At 52.3% G+C, this 26,959-nt stretch overlaps 3 protein-coding genes across 8 annotated transcripts; all 3 read left to right on the top strand.

The window, feature by feature from the left end:
* The first annotated feature begins 225 nt into the window (after window positions 1-225).
* On the top strand, window positions 226-15,961 carry HAUS5 (HAUS augmin like complex subunit 5). Its single transcript, XM_051988925.1, has 19 exons — window positions 226-596; window positions 3,683-3,745; window positions 3,851-3,883; window positions 4,270-4,294; window positions 4,638-4,743; window positions 4,835-4,994; window positions 5,083-5,152; window positions 5,242-5,321; window positions 5,405-5,462; window positions 5,564-5,679; window positions 5,756-5,816; window positions 5,966-6,090; window positions 6,187-6,349; window positions 6,433-6,513; window positions 6,605-6,750; window positions 6,862-6,973; window positions 7,056-7,188; window positions 15,418-15,550; window positions 15,727-15,961. The coding sequence occupies exons 1-19, from the start codon at window positions 241-243 to the stop codon at window positions 15,836-15,838; spliced, it is 2,133 nt and encodes a 710-aa protein (XP_051844885.1). The 5' UTR covers window positions 226-240; the 3' UTR covers window positions 15,839-15,961.
* Window positions 15,962-18,042: 2,081 nt separating this feature from the next.
* RBM42 (RNA binding motif protein 42) lies at window positions 18,043-21,743 on the top strand. 6 transcript variants are annotated; one of them, XM_051988961.1, is made up of 10 exons: window positions 18,043-18,228; window positions 18,833-18,947; window positions 19,083-19,170; window positions 19,259-19,336; window positions 19,855-19,917; window positions 20,034-20,185; window positions 20,511-20,846; window positions 21,054-21,171; window positions 21,266-21,460; window positions 21,545-21,743. In XM_051988961.1, the coding sequence occupies exons 1-10, from the start codon at window positions 18,101-18,103 to the stop codon at window positions 21,655-21,657; spliced, it is 1,386 nt and encodes a 461-aa protein (XP_051844921.1). In that variant the 5' UTR covers window positions 18,043-18,100; the 3' UTR covers window positions 21,658-21,743. The 6 variants fall into 6 exon arrangements, with proteins under 6 accessions (XP_051844921.1, XP_051844920.1, XP_051844919.1 ...); XM_051988960.1 differs by having other exon boundaries at window positions 20,031-20,185; XM_051988959.1 differs by having other exon boundaries at window positions 19,852-19,917.
* Window positions 21,744-22,697: 954 nt separating this feature from the next.
* On the top strand, window positions 22,698-26,353 carry ETV2 (ETS variant transcription factor 2). Its single transcript, XM_051988973.1, has 7 exons — window positions 22,698-23,455; window positions 23,849-23,967; window positions 24,099-24,191; window positions 24,708-24,794; window positions 25,102-25,500; window positions 25,891-26,003; window positions 26,119-26,353. The coding sequence occupies exons 2-7, from the start codon at window positions 23,883-23,885 to the stop codon at window positions 26,275-26,277; spliced, it is 936 nt and encodes a 311-aa protein (XP_051844933.1). The 5' UTR covers window positions 22,698-23,455; window positions 23,849-23,882; the 3' UTR covers window positions 26,278-26,353.
* The last annotated feature ends 606 nt before the right edge of the window (window positions 26,354-26,959 follow it).

Genomic DNA, 26,959 nt, shown 5'->3' with positions numbered 1-26,959 from the left:
GCGGGGCCAAGCTTTGAAGGCCTCTGAATAGCAGACATCCTGGAGAAGCCACGGAAGTTGATTGAGGAGGGGGTTATCCGGTAGGACCTCACTTTACCTGGGAGGATCCCCCGGGCAGCAGAGGGGGTGGTCGGAAGGGGACGGGGTCTGGAGGCCATCGTGTAAGGGAGGGGAGCGGACAAGATACTGCTCGGTCCAGGGCAGGAAGGCGGAATAAAAAACCGGGCTCCTCCCCTGGAGATGCTCCCCTTCTCCATCCCTACTCCCACCTCCTTCTTCTCCAGGAAATGTGGGACCAATGGGCAGGGAGGGGGCGGGAAGATCTTCCAACTCTCCATCCGCGATACAGAACCCGGGAGGATGCCCTACTTAGCAACGGTGGCGTCACGAGCGCGCCTGGGCCAATGGGAGAGTCTCCCCCGCCAGTCCCGCTCCTCCTCTCGTGACGTCACACGCCTGCGCCCGGAATTCGAGCGCCCGAGCGGGAGCGACGCCGCCATGGACCCCGTGAGCTTGGCGCAGGATGTGGGGCGCTGGGCGGCTCGAGAGATGGGCTGTCCGGCAGCCCTGCTGCCCCCCGAGCCTGCACTGCGCAGGTGAGAGCCGCCCCTCCCCCAATAGCAGGGGTGCCCAACTAGTCGATCCGACCACCCCTACCCCCGCAGCGTGGACCCGCCCCTAGCATTTCTCCCTCCCAGCGCGGACCCTCCCCTGCAGCACCCTGGCCTCCCATGGAGACCCCCACAGCACCCCCTCTCCGAAGGGTGCACCCTCCCGTCAGCACCGCCCCGCCCCGAATCCTCTCGCTGAACCCCCGATCTCAGTGGGGTACACCCTGAGCAGTGGCTATCCCAACCTTGCTTTGATGGGAGCCCGCCCCTCCTTGGCCAAGCCCGGATGGGCCGGGTCTTTGCAGCCCCCCCACTCCCCAGTGCCAGATTCTGCCCCCCAGATCCCTGCAGCGACTCTCAGCCTTCCTCCGCCTGGCCCCCTCCCCCTCAGATACTGAGGGACGGCTTGCGTGCCCCCCCCCCGCCCCGATCCTCCCCCTCAGATACTGAGGGACGGCTTGCGTGCCCCCCCCCCGCCCCGATCCTCCCCCTCAGATACTGAGGGACGGCTTGCGTGCCCCCCCCCCGCCCCGATCCTCCCCCTCTCCCGCCAAACTTCCCCCCTTGCAGCGGTTCACATAATCCTCCTGCCTCCGTGTCGGCTTCACACGAGTCAATAAATAGAAGCTTCCGTAGGATCTGAGCCGTTCGCTTTTTATCCGTATTCTGAAGCCTAATTGTGCGGCTGTCAGGGAGCAGCCTCAGAATAAATGCCTTGTTGATTGTTAGAAATGAAACAATATATTTAAACTGCTTTGTCACCCCTAGAGCTGCGTAAATCCAATAAACGGGAAGCATCTTCTATATTCATTATTGTGTTAGGCAAAGGGAAAGGGAAGCCAGCAAAAGAAAATAACACTTGGCTTCAATCAATTTTGGTGAATTGAATTCTATTGCCGGTGGGAGTGGAGAAAGTACAAGTAATGGATTCTGGACCATTCTGGAATCGCTCCAGCTTTTCAGTGTCCTTAAAATGAAGATGAATCATATTCCATTTATGGTCTGACCAGAGCAGAGCAGGACCCATCCCTTCTCTTGTTAAAAACGTTATTTCTCTTTCTTAATATAGCCGAAGGTTGAATTTTTATTATTTTACTGTTAAGTTATTGCTTTTTGACCTTGCAAGACATAAAACCTCAGCTCTGTTTCCTATAAAGTGCTTTCTAGCCGACTCATCTTATCTTGTTAACCATGCATGGTTTTTGGACCCAAGAGACTGATCTAAATTTTACTTCTAACTTCTAGCTGTGTAGCTGTGTAAGCAGAAACAAGTAATAGGATCACAGGAACAGAGCTGTTAGGGACCTTAGATGCTATCTAATCTAACCCCCCCATATTTTGCAAACCCCTTTGAACTGGACAGGATGTTTGGATCGTGACTTTGCCATCCATCATGTTGGTGGTCCCTGCTAACTTTGTGTCATCTGCAGCCTGGATAAGCAGGCCATTTATTTATCTAAGGATCCCTGAACCATTCCCCAGGAAACCCCCTTCCAAGTTCATTGAAATGGACCTTAAAAGTCAACTAGTGAGCCCCTTCATCTTACAGATAAAGAATGAGTAAGATTAAACCATTAGTAATTATTTTTTAGGTCCAGTCCTTTTATCATTTTGAAATCCACCAAAATGTGGCATCATCCGGCCCCAATATACCAAGCTTGTTTACAAGAACAGCATGAGAGGTTTTGTTCAGTGCTTTGCTGAGATCTAGATAAAATATTTCCACAACACTCTCTCGATCATACAACCTAGCAACCTTGTCAGAAAAGTAAACTGTCATTCCTCCCCTTGTCTATTCTGCATTTTGACTTTCCATAAACTCTGCTTCCTTCCCATTCTCACTGATAACAAGCCTTCTCTTTAATGACATATTCTGAAATTTTCAGACTCTGTTTTTGTCCCTTTTGTGAAAATAGAGTTGTTTTCTCTTTTCCAGCCTAACAGCACCTTTCCTGTCCTCCACAGCCAGATCAGTGATCCCAACTCAGCTGTCCCATTTGCCAGTTCTTTCTGAGCCTAGTGACTACAATCCAGGCTTTCTCATTGGTCTTTTACCTGTCTCAGACTCAGTTTTTTAAATTATTAGCCTTTTTTGTTCTGCCCTTTCCAGGACAAAGATCATTCTCTTTGGACTTCTTCCCTGCCCCTCACCCCAAAAAAAGCAAAGAAAAAGTAACAAATTAAGACTTAAATAATTCTGCCTCCTCCTTTGCCCACATTTATCATTCTATCCCTTCAAGCAATGGACCTTATTCTTTCTTTGAGCCTCCTTTCTCCAGTGTTTAAAAAAAAGCAAAGAAAACCAGATATTGTTACCTTTAGCTTTCTTCACCAGATACACTTCCCCAGTACAATTTCAGGCAAAATAACCCCAGAGCCTGAATAACTCTGAAATCTTTTTTTTTCCCCAAATTTAGCATACCTGTTAGATTTTGGGGTGTAGGAGAGCAGGGTCAGGCAGAGGCTAAAACAGCTATCAGTTGTCCCCCAAGCTTCCCATAATCCCCTCCCTGACAAAGTCAATTAATTAGACCCAGAATTAGCAGATCCCTTTGTAACTTCCTCCACTTTTTTGAAGAAGGCAAACCTTTCCCTGGTAACTATGTCAGAGCTCTGGGCAGTCACTGTGCATTAAGTGCCTCCTGTGGGTCAGGCCCTGTGCCAAGGGCTGGATGCCCTGCCACAGGTCCACACCCCAGATGCTGTCTACTCCCTCCTCTGGATCCTACCTGTCCTCCCATAAGCAGACTGCATTGTTCGACACTATTTCCTGCCCAGCCTAAGTGCCGTTTCTCGTCACTTCCTTTTGGATAAGCCATATCAATTGTTGCTCTATCTTGTCTCACTTGGAAATGGATCACCAGCCATGGGGTCTGGATGACCCTGCAACCTGGGCAAGTCACTTCGCCCTGATTTCCTCAAAAACAGCAAAATCAGCTTTGCCTCCTCAATTTAGGATCTCAACTTGATCTTGTCCAAGCTCCATCATCCCCTGCCATCTGCCCCTCAATCTCCCCAGATCCTCTGCTCCTCTGATCTCATGAAGTTTTTTTCCAACCCCTCTTCTTTAGAATGTGTATGGGCCCCATGGCTGATGTCTGGACCTTTCTGATACAGAAAATCCATAGCCAGAGGTGAGAGACACTCCATGGGGGAAGGGTGGCTTAGGGAGGGCTCCCTCTCTGGTGGAGAAAAGTCTCATGCTAAGCTGGTCCTTCACATTCTTTGCTCCTCTCCAGGACCGTGAAGAAGATTCGTGGGAACCTCTTGTGGTATCTTCTCATCTGACCCTCCTTGTCCTGGATTTCCCACCCCTTTATCCTGGCAACCCTGTCTGGAACACCTGGGGAGGGAGGAAGGCTTTGGATAAAAGAGGGGGGGGGGGGGGAGAGGGAAGACAGCCTCTGCATTGGAATAGGGAAGGCTGCTGGGCCCCAGATGGTCTCTGAGATGAACTTCATTCCCCTTCATTTCCTGGGGTTTGCCAGTTAAGGTGCCTCCTTCTTCAGGCTTTCCTCGGGGCTAGAGGCTGTGTCTCTTCTTGCCCAGGAACCCCTTTCCTTTCCTATGATCCTTTGTCTCCTCCCTTTGTGTCCCCTGTTCTCTGCCCCCTCCAGCACAGCCCTGTTCAACTCCTTAACCTCCTTGTTCCTTGCAGGTACAACTACCAGGAAAGCCCAGAGGTGAGAGGGCAGGGCTCCATGACTGCTGGGTGCCTGGGCCCTGGGTTGGATGCCACCCCTAGTGGGGAGGAGGGAACCACAGGCCTCTGCCCTCTCCCTCTTCTTCAGGGACCAGTTCAGTTCAGCAAGCATTAAGTACCTGCTGTGTGCCACACACTAGTCACAGGGTTAGTCCACAAAATGGGCACACATGAATGAAGACTACATGTACGGAGCCATGGAGGTCTCTGCAGGAGGGGACGGGGGGAAGAGCAGGGATGCCCTCCATCCCTGGACAAATCAGAGTCGGGGCTCAGCAAGGGGTGGGAAGGGGGGACAGCCCTTGATCGCTCTTGCTCAGTAGGCTGGCCGGAGGCGAGAGCTGGAGGCAGCTCTGATGAGAGTACAAGCCGAGATCAGAGAAATGGACCTGAGCCTGGAGCTGGCTGAGCGAGAGGCTGTGGCCCAGGGTGAGGGGCGACGTGGGGACTAGAGAAGGTCTGGCACTGGGAGCGTGTCAGTCGGCTTCCTAACTGCCTTGTGGTGCTGCTTCTCCTGCAGATGTGGCCCTGGAACTCACTCTGAAGCAGATCCGGGACACCCAGGGCAAGGCTTTGCTCCTCCAGGCACGAGCCGCGGCTGCCCGGCGGCAGCAGCGAGGCCTCCGGGACCGCACCCAGAGGCTGCAAGGCCAGCTCAGCCACCTGCAGGACATGGCAAGGTCTCCTCTCCCCAGCCCCATTCCCAGCCCAAATCGTTCCCAGTCCCACAGAACAAAAGCAAAGTGACAGAAACCTTTCTCCCCCCAGGAAGGCAAAAGCACATGTGGCCTTTCAGCCTCGAACCCCCATGCTCCTGGCCCTGGAGCCAAATGTCCTGGTGAGTGTCCTCAGAGTTGGGCTGGGAGGGCAGCCCCGGGGACAAAGGCCTGGGCGCCTTCCTCTTACTCCTGCTTGCTCTCTTTCTAGCAAGAGGTCATGAGGGTCTGTACCCTGCGTACCCAGTTCTTCCAGGCCCTGCTGACTCCTCATTCTGATCCAAGAACTTTGTAAGTTGCCCCTACCTTCCCTCTCCCAATCCCTAGAGATAGCCCACGTGTTGCCTCTTCCTCTGAACACCATCTTCCCTTAGGACCACCCAGGATGACTTGTTTGCCACAACCCACAGGCAGTGGTTCAGTGAAATGGAGGTAAGTGGGACCCTTGGGGGACCTAGAGAATATTCCTAGCCCAGGGGAGAGCTCGGTCTTGCCCCCAGTTCTGCCTCCTGGTCACTCCCTCCCCCCACCAGGTCCTGATGGCTTCCCATCCTCCCGAGCACATCCTGGGGGCACTGGAGCACCTGGCCTCCAGGCAGACCACCGAGCTGCAGCTGCTGACTGATGAATGGGATGGAGAGGCTCGGAGGTAGGAGCCCCCTGTGGCGGGAGGACGAGGGCTGAGGTTTCCTTCCTGGCCCCTGAGTCTTCCTTGTCCTCAACAGGCTACAGCTGGCAGAAGCGTCAGAGGCCTCTGTCCTGCCTTCCCTGACCCACCTCATTCAGGTAACGAGGGGACCCAGCTGGGGGAGGGGAGCCCTGGTGACGGGCCCTTTGTGTCCCCCTCCTTGCAAGGAAGGCTCTTGGGCGATCAGGGCCCTGGAGTTCCCACCACTTCCCTAACTCGGGGCTTTCTTCCCTCCTCCCCACCGCAGGAGGGCTGGCAGGCTGTGGGGCTGCTGATTTCACAGCGGGGCCCTCTGCTACGGCAAGGTCAGGCCCTGGCCGCGAGACTCCAGGACCTGACGCAGGAAGTGACGCAGCGGGCACCGAGCCTGAGGTGAGATGGCAAGATGAGCAGTGCCCTGGCGGGTCCTTCTGCCTGGCACTTGTGCCCAGTCTGTGTCCCTGACTGTGTGCTCCCTCCTTCCTGCAGCCACGCCTTGACCCTGGGGCTGCAGGCGGCTGCCCTGCGCGCCACCCGAGACTCTCTGAAAGCTCAGAGCCAGAGCCTGAAGGAGGAGGCCGAGCGGAGGCAGCAGGAGCTCTGGGAGCTCCAGGCCAAACGGCAGCGTATCCTGAGCTGGCGGCAGCAAGTGGTGAGTGATCATCTCCCAGCGGGGGTCCGCGGGGGGAGATAGGAGGGTGGCCGACTCTGTCCTGAGTCTGCGTGTGTCCCCAGGAGCAAACCCAGGAGCGCATCCGGGTGCTGATCAAGGGGAATTCTGTCAGCAAGAGTCACCTTCAGAAGAGCCCAGGAGAGGTGAGAGCAGGGTCCGGCTAGGGGTTCCCCTGCACTTGGGGGTCCCGAGAATCTGCAGTTGCCTTTCTGACACTTCATCTTTTATATCTAGATCCAGGCTCTGGCCCAGAGAAAAGTGGTTCCAGCTGCAGAAGCTGTAAGGCTGCAGGCCCAGAATCTGCTGAGCAGACAAGAGGAAGAAACCCAATGGCTCCTGGGCCTAGAACTCAACCCCCTTCTTCGGCACCATCCTGGGGGGTGAGAATCCATCTCCAGCGTCTTCCTCTCCTTCCCTCCCAGTTGTTTATATCTGCATCCAGAGACTCCCCCTGTCCCCCAACTGCTCTGACCCACCTCTCCCCCATCCAGGGCTCAGTCCCTTCCAGCCGTCTTCCCATCTGTCTACTCTCTGCATCCGGCATGTCCCAGATCCCAGAGCCTCATCCATCTGAGTCAGGACCTGGGGCTGCCCTCAGGCAAGGTGAGCCCAGTCCTCCCCCCACGCTCGTGCCCAACTGCCCTGCCTGCTCCCAGCCTCACTGATCACCGAGCCTTCTCCCCAGGCCCCAGAATTCCTCTTGCACCAGGCAGCCTCCCTTCATCAGGATTGGCTGTTTCTCCAGGACCAGCTGAGTCACAGGGTTGGCATGCTGAGGCGCCTACAGAAGAATCTGCCCCCAGGACCGTCCACCCAGGGTGAGAGGCGCGGGCGCCAGGGGAGCTGCCAGCCACTAAGCATCATGGGGAGCCTGCTGTGTGCCTGGCACTGGCCAGGGAAAGCCTTCTATCCCAGTCAGAGGCCTTCCTGCCTCGGTTCTCCAGGGCCCGGATCTGGCCGGGCCCTTCTTCTCAGGAGCCTTTGGCTCATGCAGCAAACATTTGTAAGCCCCTTAAGCATAAGGCACAAAGGCTACATAAGGCATAGATCCTGCCTTCAAAAAGCTCCAGATTATGAGGCTACAAGGGCAGAGACGAGGCAGGTGGAGGGCATGAGAAATGGGCAGGGGCAGGGAGATGGCAGAGGAAGCCTCCTGGAGGCAGTGCCAGGAGCTGTCGGGGAGTCTGGCCTAGGCAGAAGGAATGGGGGAGCTGCGCCAGGGACGAACTGCTCTGCTTCTTGCTGTGGGAAATGCAGAGGAGTGACCCTGGGAGAGTGCAATAGGAACTCCTGAGTCTCCCTGCTCCAGCACACAGGCGTTGTCACAGGTGGTAGATTGGCCAGGGATCGGGCTGAAGTCAGATTTATGTGGCCTGAGAACACGCTGGGGGTCAGGAGGACCTGTGGAGGGGCTATCGGTCATCTTGCTCATCACCTAGATTGCATGTCCGCATCCGTGTCTAGATGGTGGAGGCTGTGACTGGCATTCACGGCTCCCTCGGGCCTGTTTCAGGCACTGCTTTTTCTTTCTTTTGCTCCCCTCTCTGGCATCTGCTTAGTGAGTCAAAAAGTTTTGTTTCCCCTTAAAGCCCCTTTGATTAGATTGACAAGAAAGCTCACAAAAAATTTTTCTTATAATTTTCACTTCCAAATTCTCTTCCTCCCTTCATTCCCTTCCCCACCCATTAAGAAGACAAATGTTGTCATACATTAATGAAAGCATGTAAAACATTCCGCATTAGCCAGGAAAGAAAGGGCAAAAATGTTTCAATTTGCAAGCTTCAAACTGCACAATCAGCATTTCTCTTCCTGAGTCCTTTGGAATTGTGGATCATTGTAGCAATCACGGTAACTAAGTTTTTCGCTGGTGATTATCGTTACTGTGTTACTACTGTTATCTTGAAAGTGTTTTTCTGGTTCTGCTCCCTTCACTCAGCCTCAGTTCACGTAAGTCTTTTCAGCTTTTCCGGGAAGTATCCTGCTCATCATTTCTTATAGCACAGTAGTATTCCATCACAACCACATACTGCAGATTGTTCAGCCATTCTCCAATTGAACATCCACTCAGCTTCCAATTTTTTGCCAAAAAAAGTCATAAAAAGAGTTGCTACAAATAAGTCCTAGTCTCTTTTCCTTGATCTCTGTCTTGTTTCTGGGTCATAGGGTATGCACAATTTGAGAGTTCTTTGGTCATACCTCCAAATTGTTTTACAGAATGATTGGATCAGTTCACAACACAATGCACGAGTGTCTCTGGTTTTCCACATCCTCTCCAGCGTGTCATTTTTCTTTTCTATCCTGCTAGTCAATCTAGTAGGTGTGAAATGGTATCTCACAGTTGTTTCAATTTGTATTCCTTTAATCAGTGGTGATTTGAAACATTTTTCATATGACTATAGCTAGCTGATTTCTTCTGAAAGCTACCTGTTCATATCCTTTGATATTTATTAGAGAGAATTTTTTTAAAATGGGGGTCTGTTCCATATATATTTGAGAAATGAGAATTTAATCAGAGAAACTTGCTATAATACTGTTTCCTAGTTTTTGCTGCACATTGTGTGTGTGTGAAATTTTTTGAATTTAACGTAATCAAAATTAGCCATTTTACCTACCTTTGTCCTCTCATTCTCTTGCTTAGTACCTTGTTTCAAGTTCTGGTCCATAACATCTCCTTGTAGGCTTAAATCAATCATACTGAACCATGCTAAGTTAGATAACTATTGTCTCTATCAATTCCATTGACTTAGTACCTTGTAAGAATCCTTTGTTTCAAGATCAGAGTTCTGGCCCATAACAGTCACAAATTCCTCCCTTATCTATAAATCTGACAGATTCCCTAATTTGCTTATGATGTCTCCTTTTATGTCTAAAATTCATTTTGAATTTAATGTATAGAGAATATCAGGTATTGGTCTCTGCCTAGTTTCTGACAGTCATTTCCAATTTTTCTAACAATTTTTGTCAATAAGTTCTTGCCCCAATAACCTAGATCTTTGATTTTTCAAATGCTAGATTACATTGAACATTTACTTAGGTACTATTATTTTTTTTTATGTTGGTTCAGCATGAGTGATTAATATTTTTCTAATTATGTGTCTCCAGCAGGTAAACACATAAAATAATTGAAAACAATATAAAATACTTGTAAATATTGATCTATTTAGATTGTCATTTTTATTGGACAAACTAGCTCCAAATAATTAATTTCACTGTCATTGGTTGTACATTTACTCTCTTTACTTTTGAGACTGGTCGTTTGGTTTTTTTTTTTTAAATCAAACGAGCCAATGGTTTATCTATTTTATTGTTTTTTTTCCCCTATAAAACCAACTCCTAACTTTATTCAGTTTTGTTTTTTTTTTAACTGTCTACGATTCCTCATTTGGTGTTTAACTGGGGATTTTTAATTTGTTCTTTTTCTAGTTTTTTAGTTGCATTCTCAATTCGTTGATCTGCTTTTTCTTTTATTGATGTAAAATTTTCGTCTTAAGTACTGCTTTGGCTACATCCCACAAACTTTAGTATGTCTTATTGTCATTATCTGTAATGAAATTATTGGTTCTATGATTTCTTTGACTTATTCTTTAGGATTAAAATATTTAGTTTTCAATTAATTCTAAGTCTTTGCTGCCAAGGCCCTTGTCATTTTTATTTTTATTATTTTCCAAAAAAGATGCATTTAATTTTTCTGCATTTATGGGGTTATAGGATTGTGCCCTAATACATAGTCAATTTTTGTTAAGGTGCTATGTTCAGTTGAGAAAAATATATACCCCTTTCTTTTTCCATTCACTACTCTCCAGAGGTCTATGATATTGAACTTTTTAAAAATTCTCATCATCTCGATTTCTTTTTTATAGATTTATCTAGGTCTGAGAGCACTACATTGAAGTCTATCATTAGTATAGATTTTACTGTCTAATTTCTCCTATAACTCATTTAACATTTCCTTTTGGAATTTGGATACTATGTCATTTATACATACATATTCAGCTAACTTAGTGGTTTTTCACAAAATGTGGTTTCCTTGATTATTTCCTTTAATTAGTTGTTTTTGCTTTTGCTTTGCTTGAGACCATGATTGCTACTTCTGTTTTTACTTCAGTCGAAGTATATGTTCTGCTCTAACCTCTTAATTTTTCAAGTTTATCTCTTATAAGCACAGGTTTCTTGCATTTTGGTTTCTAATCCATTCTATTCTCTTTTTTTGTGAGTTCTTCACATTTACTTAAGATTGCAAAATGTGTATATCCCTCCATTCTATTCTATTTGTCCTTTTCTTTATTTACCCTATCTCCAAAGATTAGTTTATAGTTTTCAATCACTGCCTCTCTTAATGTGTCCTCCCTTTTACCAGTACCACTATCCTTTTAGTTCCTTCCCTTTCTATTTTACTGTTGGGTAAAATTAATTCCTATACCCAACTGTGTAATAAGATGGAGGGAAATTTAGTTGTAGTCCTAACTCCTTTGTCTTCCAGAGCGGCTTTCTTACGATGAAACTTAATTTATCAGGATCAATCTGCTTTTAGTTCTCCATGTCTTAACAAAACAGGCACTTTCCCCTTTTTCAAGAGGCAAGATTTAGAGATCCTTGCCTTTGCCCTTCACTCCACTTCTAGAAGAGAGCTGGACCAACCCAGGAGTTCCAAACTCTTCAGTGACTGAAAAAAAACATCTTTATCTTTCAGCCCGTTTATGGATGTTCAGAACTCCCTCTCAAGTTCTTTTTTCCACTCTTTATCCCCTTATCATTCTTTGTGTCTTGTTTCCTTCTGTCACCTCTTTTGTTTCCCCAATTTGTTTGACTTATAACTTACCCTCTGACCCTTAGTCTTGCCATCATTTCCTTTCTCCTCCCTGGGGAGTCTTCAGGTCCTTTTTCCTTGATCCTTTTTCTCCTTTACTCCAGGTTTTTCCATAGTTTTCCTCTCAAAATTCAAATTCTGGGATTCAAGAGTCCAAATCCTTCCAACCAATCTTTTTTCAAGATGTTTTGAATTAAAAATCTCAAAAGATTGTATCTTAACACATACATAAACAGAGTTTCCAAAATTGTGGCCATCTATTTCTACCTCCTGCTTATCTGTGTTTCCATATGAACTTCCTTCTGTCCTTTTCTCTCCCTTGTACAGATGTTTCAGTGGCCCTCTTTGAAGAAAATCAGTATGCTCACTCTTCTCTCTCCCAATCCCACACAGTTTAAAAAAAAAAAAAAAAAAACCTTGTAGTCGAGTCGAGTGGATCCACACTATGTGGTTCTTTCCAAAAATGTGTCTTTCTGCACTCTGAAATTTTTCCCCTTCCTGCCAGAAGGTAGGTTAGCCTTCCACAAGTTAGCCAGTCGTTGCTTTGACAGACGTGGTGTAAATCATTCTCTGGCTCTGATCAGTTCGTGCTGCCCAGAATCCTCATGCCCTTTGCTTCTATCACTTCTCATAGCTCAGTAAAATCTCATGTGGACATGCCACAGTTTGTCCAGCTGTTCTCCCGGGTCTCATTTTTTTTCCTGTTTCCTCCCCTTTGGGGTCAGGACGTTTGTTTTGCTTACTGAATTTCCCCTCCCTCATACCAAGCTCCCTTTTATCCCATCCCTCTGCCCTCTTCCCCACTTGTTCCCCTGCTGAGTCTGGAGCATTTCTACTCCAAACTATGCCTTTTCAACTCTCCTTTGTCTAGCTCTGGTAAAAGTGAGTTTCATATCCCACTGTTCCCTCACCTCTTCCATTGTGTTTGCAAATTTCTCTTTATCCATCCCAATCATGAGAAACAGTAGCCCTCATTTTTTTCTCCCCATCTGAACTGGTGTCTTCATTTTCTCCTTTTCAGAATGGGAGTAGTTCATCCCTCTGCCCTTTCTTTTTATTTACATCCTTTGTTGAAATTAAATCCTGAAGGAACATTTGTTTCTTTTCCCCTTTAAAATGTTAACACTGTATTTTGTAGGCTGGGAATTTTTATAGTCATGGTACAGCCAGATTTTCGTAAGACATTTGATAGTCTTTTAAGAAATCCTAGGATATGATGTGGAGAGATGTTGAATAGACATTACAGTTAAGTGGATTTTAATTCACATATCAGATATCCATTTTTTTCCATCATTTAAGCAATCATTTAATCGGATATGTTCGTGTGTTGATCTTCCCCTGGACCCATTCTGTTCAACATTTTTATCAATAACTTGAAAGAAGTTCTGCCTTTGGATGGTCCACCATTTGATGCAACACTCTGAATTTAACTAGATGCTCCTTATTTCATTTAAAAATTGGGACAGATCTGTTCAGTGACACATTTTCACACCTAGCAGATATAGTCCTTCCTTACCTGCTCTCAGCAGCTTGAGGAACACATGAATTCTCTGCAGCCCTAGTAGAAAAGTGCTTTGAGAAGAGGGAAAGTGCTTTCTACCATGGCCTGTCCCAGTTGTTGGCTTTTATACATATCAATATTTTTAAACTTATAACTTACTGTATCCTACAAAGAATAGTCTACAAGGAAGCAGAGAAAAGATGGACAGGCATGAATATGTAATCTGTTCTATTATGCTTTCCTGAATTGGAAATTTGTTACATATTTTGAATTCTCCCTGATGTTCTCCTGTGCACATGAGTGTTTTGATTTTTTTGATTTTTTCTTTTTTTGTTTTTACATAAATTAAAAAATGAAAAATAACATACATCACTGCTTTTAGAAGTACATGCAGAATGGTATATACCTTTTATGAAGAAAAATGTAATTTGCAACCTGAGAATGTTACAGTGAGAAAACTAGTTTTCCTTCCCAAAGTATAGAATATTTGAGGGTTCTGGGTTTTGTTTTGTTTTTCTGATTTATACAAAGCTCATTTTTTATCCTGATTGACGATGGTTCTTTTTTGGTTTTTGTTTTTTGCTGAGGCAATTGGGATTAAGTGATTTGCCCAGGATCACAGCTAGGAAGTGTTAAGTGTCTAAGGCCAGATTTGAACTCAGGTCCTCCTGACTTCAGGACTGGTGCTCTCTCCACTGCACCAACAGAAACAGTTGTAACATTTTCACAAAGTAAAAACATCAGTAGATCTGGGGGAACAAAAGAATGTTAGCATTATATCAGACAGCCCTCTGGAGTCCTTAAATACATTTCTTTTCACAGATTTCTCAGTATTCTTGTGTTTCTATGTTAAGAGTTCCTGCTCAGTTCTGATCCTTACCATGAGAATGCTGCAAAGTCTTCTGTTCCATCAAAGATATATTTTTTCCTCTATAGGATTATATTCAGCTTTGCTGAGTAAATTAATTGTAAATCTGACATTTGAAATATTGTATTCCCAGATCTGTTTTTAAAAACTGCCCCACCTTGTGTGCTCCTGATTGTAGTTTCTTGGTCTGCTTGATAGGCTTCTTTTCAGATGCTGACAGTTGCTTTTCTTAAGTATGGAACATTCCTTTTGAGGATTTCTTTCTAGAGACAATTGGAGGATTTTTTTATATTTTCACCTCTCCCTCTGGTTCTCATAGATTTGTTTTAAATACATCATGGTTTTCAGAGTACAAATGAAATTTTTTTTTGAGGACTCTCCTAGGTCTATTGTGTGATATCTGGTATCTGCATTTTGTTTAATCTTTTGATTTTGTTCTGATACTTCTATCTCCTGGAATCATGAATTTCTCTAGCTCTTCTAGTTTTCTAGTTTTTCCACTTATAAGGTTTTTTTTTATTTCTTTAAGAGCTTTTTAAAATCTTTTTACTTTCTGGTTACTCAACTCGTTCTTGTAGACAAATCCATTGATTTTATTTGAATCTCCACCTGCAGCTGTTAACAGTTACTCCTCTGGCTGGATGTCTAGATTGGAAATAATCTGTGATACTAGTTAGGTGTTCTTTCTCATCACTTAAGCTCTCGAATTGGGGCTCTCTGGGAATTAGGATACTCACCGCCCCAACTTCGCACTAGGGTGTTTAGCCCTACCTGTCTTACCTTCCTTCACCTGGGTCCCCACCCTAACTTTCTCTTTCCAAGGTCTCGAGTTCTGAATCTTTCTGGAAAGTCAGAATAGGGGTCTAGGAACCCTGCTATGAAACACATTCACCCTGGTCCCTTCCTATTTGGGGCTTTTTGAAGGAGCTCTTCATGCTTGCTGCCATACAGGCTTGCCCTTGACTGTGACTTTTTCCTGGTTGTGTTAGAAGTCTGTGTAGTCTTGCTTGCTTTGCTTTTCCTATGGATGGATGGCCTTTTGTTCAGTTCAGAAATCACTAATTACAGTTTTCAGTCGATTTCGTGGGCATTCTTCAATATGGTATAAATTTCAGGGGTTTGCTGAAGTAGGTGTCTGGGAGCTAGGAGGCCTTTGTCTAGACAGCCATGTTGGGCAGAAATCCCTTCTATCTCACTCCCAAGCACCTTTATGATCTCTACACTCCCTCTATCTCTTGGCAGCAGAAATGCAGGGCTGGATAGATCAAGGCAGATGCACAAGGACCCAACAATGGGGGGATGTCCAAGGCAAAGGAAAGGAAACTGTTAGAAAACATGGAGTTTCATGGGGGGAAATGACCTGGACAGTGCCCCCCCCCCACGGGCAGCGTTGGATGCCCAGACGTCCATAGACCTAGAGGAGGTGAACTCAAAATATCTGAAATGCTGTGGCCCAGAAAAAGTATTGGACATCTTGGCTCCTTGGAAGGTTTAAGCTGACGATTATGGCCAAAGCAGACTTTCTCATCCTCTCTTGTACATGGGTATTAGTTCAGGCCAACCGTGCCCCTGGAGAGAAACTGTCCCTCCTTATCTTGATCCCAGCTTCTCTGTAAAACCTGCAGTGGTTTCCCTAGATGAAAGTGATCTGCCTCTTTATACTTTCCTAAAAACAATGAGTCCTCTATTTTCTAACCCTTTCACATTCCCTTATAATCCTACTAGTTTCTGTGCCAAGACCTTTCCCCCTTTGAGACTGAAAAATCCTTGAGGACAGGGATTGGATTGTGCATCACCAAAAGGATGGTCTTGCACAGCGGAGGTGTTTAATGGATGCTCACTGAGTCACATTGAATGGCCTCCCCCCCCAGAACTGCTCCAGATCCAGGAGTCTGAGGAGAAGAAACAGCAAGAGCACCTGGGCCCCATCCTGCACCGCCTCGAGGAGCTGATGGAGCGCGGGCTGGAGCGCATCCCCCAGCTTCTGAAAGCCGTGGGGGACTGGTGAGATGGGACCTTGGGTGGGAGCTGATGGGGGCCGAGGAAAGGGTCTGTCGGGAGAACAGAGAAGGGGTGGCTGAGGAGAAAGTCTGGTGGGAGAAGAGTGGAGATGAGGGGGAGCTCCAGGAGCTCTAGGGACTTAGCCTTCCCTGCCGCCTTTCTCCCCGTCTTGCCCCCAGGTGGGACCAACCAGGGCAGGATGCACTCCCTGGAGAGCTCCAGGACCAGGACGGCCTCTCACTACAGCAGTGGAAGCTTCGCTGGGCCCGGGCACAGGGTCGGAGAGCCTGAACAGTGAGGTTTGGAGGTGGAAGCACAGAGCCACACAGATATTGGACGTTTATAGATTTGGATCGATCCTTTCACTGTTAAAATGACAAACTCCTGTCAGTAAAGTGCTTAAAGATTTCAGGATCAGGGCTTCTCTCTGTGCCTTTAACCTCTGACCCTTCAGCTTCTCCAGTCCTTCACTGCCCCCCAACTCCTGTCCCTGTGGCCCTTGACGTACCAAGCCTGTTCTTGAAGCCCCCAATCCCCTCAGCTAAAACTAGAGGCAGCAAACCGAGGTTTTGCCAGGGAAAACTTTGCCCATTTGGGGATTAATTTCCTAAAGATGGGAAATCCGTTCTAAGAGGAGGTGGAAAGGGGTGCCACAGATCTGTAGCAGATGGGCCACATAGAGAGGGGAGGGCGAAAGAAGCTTGTAGAGGTTCTATGGTTGGAGGCTGAGCCCCAATCTTGCTTAAAGTCCATCCCTGAGCCCAGAAGGAAATCGGGGCACAACCCAAGAGCTGGCACCCTCATAGCACCCATCACACATGGGGAGAGGGCACCCCGGGGACTACCAGGGGACTGGCCAGGGATGTGGGATGCCTCCTCCCTAGAGCATACAGTGGCGTCGTTACTCCTGGTGGAGTTCCTGGGGACCCTATTGCTCTCACAAAACTTTAGCCTTCCTAGCTGCTCTTTCTCAGTGTTCAAGGACTGAGCAGGACAACTTCCTTCAATGTGTAGGACATGTTAAGTGGGTCGTGAAAACTTCAGGAATCCTACCGAGGTCAGAGTCTCCCAGAAAGAGGGAAATGCTTCCCCAGGCTAGGAGGGGCTCATTACTTTCTCCCCCGGGGTCTTCCCTCGGAGAGTAGCAGGGGGAAGTGGAGACAAGGCAGGGGAAGGAACCAGCCCCAGTGCTCCTGTGGGAGAGCCATGCCCTAAATGCTGCCTTTACCAGCCCCAGCCCTTTTCGGTCTTTCAAAACTTGGTACTAACAAGCACAGATCCAAGCTGGGGGTGGTGTAGATGAGCTGGGGGGAGGGGGGGTGGAACCTAGAAGCAGGAAATGGCCATGTCCCAGCCCCATCCCCCAATCTTGTGACCAGGGTGCTCTGCTCAGGAAGCCTTGGTCTCCATTCCCCCAGGAAACCGAAATTCATCGTTCTGGCTGTAAAGTCAGGGACCAGAATCCCTTTCTGACTCCCAGCTCTGAGGCTGTTTCCTTGCCTTTCAGAGGCAGGACAAGGTGGTCTGTAAGGCTCCTTCCAAGTGTGAATTTGGGGCTCCATGTTTTAATTCTCCAGTTCATGTTAACAGGAGTTAAATGTGACCCTTAAGTAAATCACTTGCCTTTGCTGGGACCTCAGCAGACCAAGAACACAGCCCGGTCAGACTCCTTCCCAAAGAGCTCTATAAAGGCTTCCACCCCCCTCCCCATCTCAGAACTCAGAACCTTTCAGCTACCAATCTACCCACATTTAGTGCTGACCCCGGGGCTCCCTACCCGAACCAGTCCCGGCTTTCCCTCGGAATGGCAATGGACTGTAACCAACTTCTCCGCGGTTTGGGGAGGCCCCTAATCTCAGAGGCCTCCGCCCATAGCTAGACCCTGAACTACTCCCCTCTCCGTCCCTTCCCCTCTTCAGTTATCGGAGCAGCCGATAGTGCTTAGGGAAGGTTTCTGGGTGTGCAGTCCAGGCACCCAGACGTGCAGGCGGGCCCTGGCTGCTCCTGCCATGGAGCCATCCCGTCCCCCTCGCTGGTAGAGCGGGCTCCTTAGCCTGCCCCCAGCGGGGATGCCCCGGGGGCCTAGGAAGGCTTTCCGCGCTTCCCAGCCTGGCAGCACCGCCCGAAAACAGGCCTTCGAGGCCCTGCTCGCTTCCAGAGCTCCCAAACTGCAGCCCGTCCACTTTCCAAGTGAAAAAGCTTTGCGCCCGAGCCCAAGTCACTTAGTGACAGGCTGGGTTGGGCTTGACCCCGGATCCCAGCCCGCAGCGCAGAGACACGTCTTCCAGCTAGGGCGCTCTTTCGGCAGGAAAACAAACTTCCCACGAGGGTGCAGGGCGGATGGAAACAAAGTTGCATGTTGGAGGCGTGGCCTCTGCTTCCTTGAATTCTCATTGGCTCAAGAGGCGAGGAAGCAAACAGCGCATGCGCGCTTGCTGGGCCCACACAGAGAGAAGCTGATTGGCTCTCGTTGAGCACGTGCCGTCTTTCGCCATCAGTGTGCGGCTGTACGGACAGACGGTGGCCGCGGCGGAAGCGACTGTAGCGACGACGATGGCCGGGACAGGGCCGCCCCCGGGACTCCCGGGCGCGGGGGGAGCTTTGCCCTCGGGCCCCGGGCCCGGCGTGCCTGGGAAGAGCGGCGAGGAGCGACTGAAAGAGATGGAGGCGGAGATGGCGCTGTGAGCCCCTCCCTCCCTTGCCGGGGCCGGGGCGGCTATCCCCCTGCCTCCGTGCCGGGGAGCCCGGGAGCGGGGAGGGGCGACTTCGGGGGGGAGGGGAGGGAGGGGTCCGTCTGCGGGGCCCGCCAAGTATCCTGTCAATGCCCCGTCCGTGCTCCCCTGTGTGCCGCGTCTCCTCCCGGAGCTGCCCGGAGCGCCTGCACCTCCCAGGGCTGCCCGGAGCGTCTTGTCCGGCCGCGCGGCACCATCGCCGTCCCTGGGTCCAGTTCTCTCCTCGGGGCGTCTGTGTCCGGATCTTCCGTGCTCATGTTTCCCTCCACACATCCCCTCTTCTTTCCGTGTCCAGCTCCTGTCGCTGCCCCACCCCTGCCGTTTTTCCTAAATATTTCTCCTTTCCCTTCTCCCTTCAGTCCTGTCTCTAAATCTGGCCCCAGGACCGGACATGCGTGTTTCTGTCTCCACTCCCACCCCGGCGTTCTCCGGGGTCCATTCTCTCTTTCCCCGAATCTGTTGAGGCTCCGCACCTGGAGGCTCCGACATCTTTCTGCCACCAACCCCTTGGATCCTCTTTGTGTCTGAATCGGTTCATGTTTCTGCCCCACAGGTTTGAGCAGGAAGTCTTGGGGGCTCCCATGTCCGGGATTCCAGCCCCAGTTGTCCCAGCTGTGGAGCCCGCGCCTGTGATCCGCCCCATCATTGCCACCAACACCTACCAGCAGGTGGGGGGGAGGGCATAGGGTGTGCCCTGACTAGTTCATGAATTGTAACCCAGCTTTGTCTGGGTGCCCAGGGCTTCCAAGAAAGAGGGACCCTGCGTTCCCTCACTAACCACCTCCCCTGGTCTTTCCCTTCAGGTCCAGCAGACCCTGGAGGCCCGGGCAGCGGCAGCAGCCACAGTAATTGCTCCCATTGTAGGTCCCCCTAGCCCCTTTGTGGGTCCTGGTGAGTTGGGAAAGAGATGCGAGGGAAGATCAAGGGGGAGAAAAGTCCAGAAGGTCTCCCCACCAATGCAGTTTTTTCTTTCCCACAGTTGGTTTTGGCCCTGGAGGAGATAGAGGCCGTCTTGACAGCCCTGAGGCCCGGGATGCCATGTTCCTTCGCCGGGCGGGTCAGTGCCCAGGACCCAAAGCCTACGATTCAACATTCTCTGCCCCTGACACACACACGCACAAACACACTCACACATGCGCGCGCACATACAGACACACCCACACGTAGTCTTCTCCCCCACCAATAAGCAAACTAACCTGCCCAGGAAATCCCGCCACGAAATCACAAAATTCTGAGACACCTCCTCAGGATTTTTCCTGAGCCCTTAGAATGCCCCAGTGCCTCCTCAGAGACATTTCTCCCGACCAGCATACCTGTTTAGAGATCTAACCCCAAGGGACCCCAAAAGATACCATCAAGTCCTTCAAAGAATCACGCCCATTTCCTCCTTCCACATTCAGACATCTCATTGTTCTCAGTATTCCCTGAGATTCGAGGTGCCAGCAGTGACCCCAGCATGAGAAGTGTCTCAAATGACCCTAGGACTCCTCAACCCCTGAACCCCTGAGGCCTTCCTTCAGGGGCCTTGAGGCATGGCCCTTCACGCCCTGTCTCCATCTCTGTGTCTCTCAGCAGTGCCCCCGCAGCGTCCCCCCATCCTGCGCCCAGCCTTCGTCCCCCATGTGCTGCAGAGAGCGGGTGAGAGAAGGGCCCAGGGAATGCTCCCTGGCCCGGCCCCATCCCCTCTTTGGCGTTCCCGGCACCTCCAAGACTTAAGGACCCCCTTCACCACACCTTCTCTTTCTCTTTAGCAGGTGGCCCACGTCCCATGACTCTGCGGCCTCCCCATCAGGCTCTGGTTGGGCCTCCCCTGCCTGGGCCTCCTGGACCTCCCATGATGTTGCCACCTATGGCCCGGGCACCAGGACCCCCTCTTGGCACGATGGCGACCCTGAGGCCTCCCCCGGTGAGTGTGCAGGGCATGGGAGAAGGAAATGGGTGGGGCCGCGACCTCCCCTAAACCCTGGACCTTGAGAGTATGATCTGGGCACCCCATGGCTGTTTATATCTGGTTTCTCTGCACCCGTTTTCCCTGCTGGTGCTTCCTCTGTACTCCTCTCCCTTTTTCCCCTGTTCCCTCCCCCTTAAGCTCTGGGTCCTCTCAGGTGCTCCCCTTTCCGAGCTGGGAGGGCCTGCTAGTCTTGGAGGCAGGCGGGCGGGCCCCCTACCTGGCTCTGGGACCCCTTGCTCCCCTCTCCTTGTCTGATGCCATCTCCTTGTTTTTGCGACAGGAGGAGCCTCCAGCCCCTCGGGAACTGGGCCTGGGCCTGGGCCTGGGGCTGAAAGAGAAGGAAGAAGCCGCTGCTGTGGCTGTGGCGGCTGCGGCGGCTGCAGGGCTGGAAGAAGCAGGTGCGGCTGTGGGGGGCCCGGGAGCTGCCGCAGTCATTGGGCCCAGCCTCCCCCTGCCCTTGGCCATGCCCTTGCCTGAGCCTGAGCCCCTGCCTCTACCCCTGGAAGTCGTCCGGGGCCTGCTTCCACCTCTGCGAATCCCTGAGCTCCTGTCCCTCAGGCCCAGGCCCCGGCCCCGGCCTGAGCCCCAGCCACCCCCAGGACTCATGGCCCTCGAGGTCAGTGTGGGCCAGGCCCTCCGCTGAGAGCAGCGTGCGGGTGGGCCGAGGGAGGGCCGGGGTGCTTTGGAAGGTTGCAGGGCATTCAGTTGCTACTTTCTGCTGGGGAGGGACCGAGATTTGAGAACCTTAAGAGTCTGCTCCAAGCACACCCCAATCCCCAGGAAACCCTTCCAGTCTTCACCCCTGCCCCCTCCCTCCTCCCAGGTCCCCGAGCCTTTGGGTGAGGACAAGAAGAAAGGGAAGCCCGAGAAGCTAAAGCGGTGCATCCGGACAGCGGCCGGGAGCAGTTGGGAAGACCCCAGCCTCCTGGAGTGGGACGCAGGTAAAGAGTGGGGGCTGCTGAGGCCGGGGGTGAGAAGGGGCTCCTGGAGAGGCTGGAGCCCAGACCATCTTCTCCCTCTGCCTTTGCCCTCTAGATGACTTCCGGATCTTCTGTGGGGACCTGGGCAACGAGGTGAACGATGACATTTTGGCCAGAGCCTTCAGCCGCTTCCCCTCCTTCCTCAAGGCCAAAGTGATCCGGGATAAGCGCACAGGAAAGACCAAGGGTTACGGCTTTGTCAGTTTCAAGGATCCTAGTGACTATGTGCGGGCCATGAGGGAGATGAATGGTGAGTCCGATCCCGAGTCCCCCAAATCCGTTACCCCCGGCCCTGGGCCCGATGCCGGGACTGACCCAGCTCTCTCTCCCCCAGGGAAGTACGTGGGCTCCCGGCCCATCAAGCTGCGCAAGAGCATGTGGAAGGACCGCAACCTGGACGTCGTGCGGAAGAAGCAGAAGGAGAAGAAGAAGCTGGGCCTTAGATAGCCCAGACCCCCGAGATTCCCCCATTTCCCCTGTGATGACTTTGCCCCTGTCCCCAGTCTGAATAAATTTGAATTCTTTCCATCGGATACTCTGGAGCATTTTGTTCTCTAGACGCAGCTTCTACACCAGGGTCCAAGGCCTACCAGCTTCTTAAAGTTGGGGGGGGACAAAGTTTAGGAATGTAAGGCCAGGACCCCTAATGCAGAAATTACTCCCATTGCAGAAAAGAGTTGGAAGGATGGCAGCTGCTGAGGGGGAGGGGGAGGGGCCGACCCCAGGAAAAGCCCCAAAGAAATGGCCCTCCCTCCTTTCTCTGATGTCATATTTTCCGTTATTCTGTGAAGGGGGAGGGAGGGTCTCAGGGTCAGGATGGGGCCCATCCTCCCAACAGGAAACGACCTGGGGAGCCCCTTCCCCCTCTTGGACAACCCCCAGCCCCAATTTTCCAGGGACTTGGGTGGGGGGAAGGGAACCAGACCCACTTGGAGATTAATGTAAACACACATTGAGTGATGGGGGACAGAAACAGGAAGTCAGATGGAGAAACAGATAGGGACTGCAGGAGAGCTTCCAGTACACAAAAGCCTGGCAACCGTGGGGGCCGTGCCCCCCCCCAGATGCGGGGAACTGAGTCTCAGGATGCAGAGAAGCGGAGGGGGATCCTTGGAGGGGGTGCTGCCCAAAGAAGAACTGCCGGGGTCTAGTTACTGGAGCCTTCCAGATCCCTATGGCTGGCTGACTGGGCAGGGGGAAAGGGGGAGCTAAGCCTAAGCCCGCCCCTCCAGGACCGGGAGAATAGGGCCAGGGTCGCAAGGTGAGGCTCACTCACCTGGGATGGGGTGTTGGGAAATGGGGTGCCAAAGGGCTTCCTGGAGACAGGAGCGGCAACCCCATGCCTCTTAAAGGGACAGGGACACGAGGCTTGGATGTCTGAGCGGGGAGGACCGCGGGAGACAACAAACCCCCCTCCCCGAGCGTCACACTCGCCGATTGTGACGTCAGCCCCGGGGGGACCCCAGCCGGAAATCCTCCACTTCCGGAGATAAGAGTTCGAGCCACCCCCGCCGACACCCGCCAGCTAGTCGGCCCGCAGCCCCCTCCCGGCTCTGAGACCTTTAACCCTGCCCAAAGACCCCTTACTAGGGTTCCATGTCTAACCGACCCTCTGCCAAGCCCCATTGCCCAAGCTCAAGGCCACTCAAGCAAGTCACAAAACCCACGGTAGCCCCCGTGACACCCTGCCTCCAGTCCCCCAAACCTTCCAGACCTACCCATCGCAAATCCCCCGGGCTGCGGGCTTCGCCCAGCAGCTGCGGCAGTCCCAGGCGCCCAAGCCCCTGAGGGCGGGGCTGGGGGTGGCCAGGGGCTGGGGGTCGCTAGCTCGATTGATCCCCCCTCCTCCGGGAAGGCCACCTGACTATGACGCCCGAACCCTGAGTGTGAGGGGCTGGTGCTGGGGGGATCGCACCTCTACCCCTCACCCACACACTGCTCCTGGTGCTATCGAAACTGGATCCCCAAATGGAGTTGATTACTTAGGGGGAAGCTACAAGAGAAGGGGCGTTCCGGGGCGGCTCAAGAAAGGGCTAGCTTTCGAGATGGTGGGTCCACTGCTCGGGATCGGTGTCCGGCCCGACCCCGCCCCCTGCTATAATTATTGCAACCTGACCCCATCCCAAATCCAAGAATCTCTGACGTGTAGGAAAATATCCCCCCTCCCCAGACTCCGGAGAGGGGGGGGTCTTGTGTATGAAACGGGGTGAGGACCCCGGGGTGAGGAACAGTGAACGCTAGAGAGGTGAGTGCGCCACTGGGCCGGGGACTCTCGGAGGGAGCAGGGTGCCGGGTCCGAAGCCCGCGTCCCGGAGGGAGGGTCGGGGAAGCCGAAGCTCTTCGCGCAGCGCAGCGCGAAGGGGACTAGGGTTGGGGGCAGCGGTGACTCCTGAGCGAACCCTGACGAAGCGAAGGCTCTCCCGGGCTCGCTGGGTGCTCGAGGATGCGACCGAGGGGCCTTCGGCAGCCCGTGTCCAGGGGAGGGTGAGAACCCCCTCCCGGGGTGTCTCGGATGAGGTGGGAAAGGGCGGGTGGCGCTGGACCCTCGCTGAACCCCGAGCGTCGGCGTCTGGGAGGGTTGCACCTCCAAGGGTCCTTCGAGCACCCCATCGAGATAACACGTGCCTCTCCTCCCCAGTATCCTGCTGCTGCCGTGAACCCCAAGTGTGACCATGGACCAACTAAGTTGGCTTTGCTGGGATGAGCTGGCACTGCAAGAAGTTCCCCTGGCGTCGGGCATGGAGCACTCAGGCCTGGGTACGACGCTATGGGGCACGGGAGGAGGGAGGGAGAGACGCGAACGCGACCCCAACCCTCACCTCAGATTCGTGCCCCCGAGCGCTCTCTTCGTGGTCCCCTGAACCCCGGTTTCTTGCTTCCCCCTCCAGCTTCGGGCGAACCAGATTTTTACAATTCAAAGCCTTCCGTGGTGTCAAACCCCAGAGATTTCGACCCTCGGACCCCCTGCACTGGATGGAAAGGTAAGGAGAGACCGGGAGCCTGGGTCCGACTGGGGACAAGAGCTGGAGATAATGAGACTTGTGGGGCGGTAAGGGAGCAGGTGCTGGAGGCCTGGCCGCCTCGGGCTGGATCTCGAAGCATTTATTATCCACTGCGATCCTGCCCTCTGGGATCTTTCGTTTTTAGAGGGAGAAACACAAACTCGTTGTATTTGCATTAAAAGATAAATCAAATCGCCCGACGGTCATTTTCCGAGGGAGCATTAGCGGTTGGTGGGATCAAAAAGATCTCAGAGAATGTGACGTCCTAACGGGCCAAGGGGAGAATGGGGTGTGCGGGGGAAGGTGCGGCCCAACAGTCTGCAAAGACTCGGAGACTGGAAGTGGACTGTCGGTGACGATCAGCTCGGAGCCGGCGGGGATGGAGGGAGCGCAGCGGGAGGTTACGCGGGAGGCCCGGCTTTCGGAAGTCAGGGGCGGAGCAGACTTCGGGGTCCCGGGGCCGCCAGCGCTGATTATTCTCTCCTTTCTCCCCAGATCCCGCTTCAATTTCACACCTCCCAGGGCTCCCGACAAACGATTGCGCCTCCGATTTCCTGTTACCCGAATTTCCTTGGGGGACTGGTAAGTTCTGGAGATCTGCTTGTCGGGCCGTAGCGGAAGGATCCGGGGAGCCAGGGTTTTTTGGGGGGGAGTCAGGTTTGGGAGGAGAGTCAGGGTTTAAAGGGGGAGTCAGAGTTTGGGGAGAGAGCCCCAGTCTGTCTGTCAGGTGAACTCAGGACTTGATCGGGATTCGAATTCCTTCCAGGCAGACTCAAAAGCCCCGTCCCCGAAGGGAGGGAGGAGGGAGTGGGGCATCTGGGTCCTTGCAGTCGGACGGGGAGGACTCGGCCTCGGGCAGCCCCTCACCACGACGGCTCTCTCCTCCTAGACTCCTCCTCCCTGAACCTTCAGTGGTCCGGCGACTGGACGGACTCGTCGTGGCTCAACCCAGTGTCCCAGGCCTACGGTTCTACCCCCTTCAGCTACTCAGAAAGCGGGGAAATCGCGAATCTTAGCACTAACCAGGCCAGCTTCACGTCGTGGGCCACGCCTTCCGCCCCCAGCGCTCCGAGCCGCTGGGACTGCGCGCCCGGCCCGTGCTGGGAGGCCGGGAGCGCCGCCGCCCCGGAATACCCGGGCTCCTGGGAGCTAAGCCAGCCCTCGGGGTGTCCGGCCCCCGTGAGCGCGTGCCCGGTCACTTCCACCTCCACCTCCACGTCCACCTCCACCTCCACACCGCGCTCGGACCGCGCCATTCCCTCCCGAGGCCCCAAGACCGGTCACCGAGGTAAGTGAGCGCCAGCTCCCTAAGAAGTGGAGGCTTGGGGGTGGGTGAGAAGAGGATCCGCTCTGGAGAAAGAGAACGCGAGTTCTTGGAGTTAAGAGGCGGGAGCGAGGGAGGACCAGCTAGCGGGAAACATTTGGTGCTGGAGTCGTTGAGGAAGAGGGCTGGGACGCCTGGGTCCTCGATGAAGTGGGAGGTGGAAGCCTCGGGAGAGGATCCCAGGATCCTTGGAGGGGTGGAGGGAGAGTTGTTGTAATTGTATGAATAAAGCACCTGCCTTTATTAAGGGGGAGAGGGAGGGGAGGGATGAGGCGACTTTGAGGAGGGATGAGACGGCACGGAGAAGCTGGGAGGCTGGACGCCTGGGTTCTCACTGGCCGACCCTTGTCTCAGGTCCCATTCAGCTGTGGCAATTCCTGCTGGAACTCCTCCGGGACCGAGCGGCAGAAGGCTGCATCCGTTGGACTGGGAATAGCCGCGAGTTCCAGCTGTGCGACCCGAAGGAGGTACGGGGTCCAGACGCTCCCTCCCTCCCTTTTCCGCCCCTGCCCTGCTCCCCGCCCCGGGCATCGGGTGCCAGCGATAGGTGCTCATTGACTCACTCCCTCTCCCTTTGCACAGGTGGCCCGTCTATGGGGGGAGCGGAAAAAGAAACCTGGGATGAATTACGAGAAACTGAGTCGGGGGCTGCGTTACTATTACCGCCGGGACATCGTGCACAAGAGCGGAGGCCGAAAGTACACTTATCGTTTTGGGGGCCGCGTCCCCGACCTGCCCTGATCAGGCCAGGGAGAGCCATGTGCGAGGGGGGGAGTTGGGGGCACACGCGGGAGGAATAAAGCCTCGGACTCCTCCATGTGCCTCTTCGAGTGTCTCTGTCCCAATGGATGCCCCTCGGACTGCAAGGCCCCCTGATTTCTGGCCTTCCCTCCAGCCTCTGCTCTTCTGACTCCAGCCTCCCTTGCCGGCTCCAGGCTTCCACCACCGCTTGCCCCCTGGGGAAATGGTGGGAGGATGACCTCCCCTCCGGGCGTCCCCCAGGATCTTGGTGGGCCTTGCTGTTCAGCTCTGAGGACCAGGTTTCTCTAAAGTTGAGAGCTGGAATTAGTGAGCAGGACAAGAAAAGTGGTGCGCTAAACTGCCCCCAAACCCTTCCGGTTTATTCTCCCCACCTAGTATGTAAGCTCCTCGAGGGCAGGAACCCTTGCAATTTTTGCACAGTGCACTGGACACATAGTAGGGCTTTAATAATGCTTGTTGATTGATTGGTTGACTCCAAGGAATCCCCTCTGAACTCAGCCTCAGTTTCTCTGTGTAAATGACAATAATATTTGCACTATCTCCTTTCGGATCAACTGACTAGCATTTTATTAAGCAATTACTCTGTGATGATCTGGGGAAACAAAGACATGAGGTTTTCGGTTCTGTTCTCAACATTCAATAAGAGAGAAGACTTGGGAAT

This window comes from Antechinus flavipes, chromosome 3 (assembly GCF_016432865.1).
Source record: "Antechinus flavipes isolate AdamAnt ecotype Samford, QLD, Australia chromosome 3, AdamAnt_v2, whole genome shotgun sequence".
NCBI classification, from domain to species: domain Eukaryota; kingdom Metazoa; phylum Chordata; class Mammalia; order Dasyuromorphia; family Dasyuridae; genus Antechinus; species Antechinus flavipes.
Note: the sequence above shows the minus strand (reverse complement) of the source record. Positions and strands in the feature narration are given on the sequence as shown.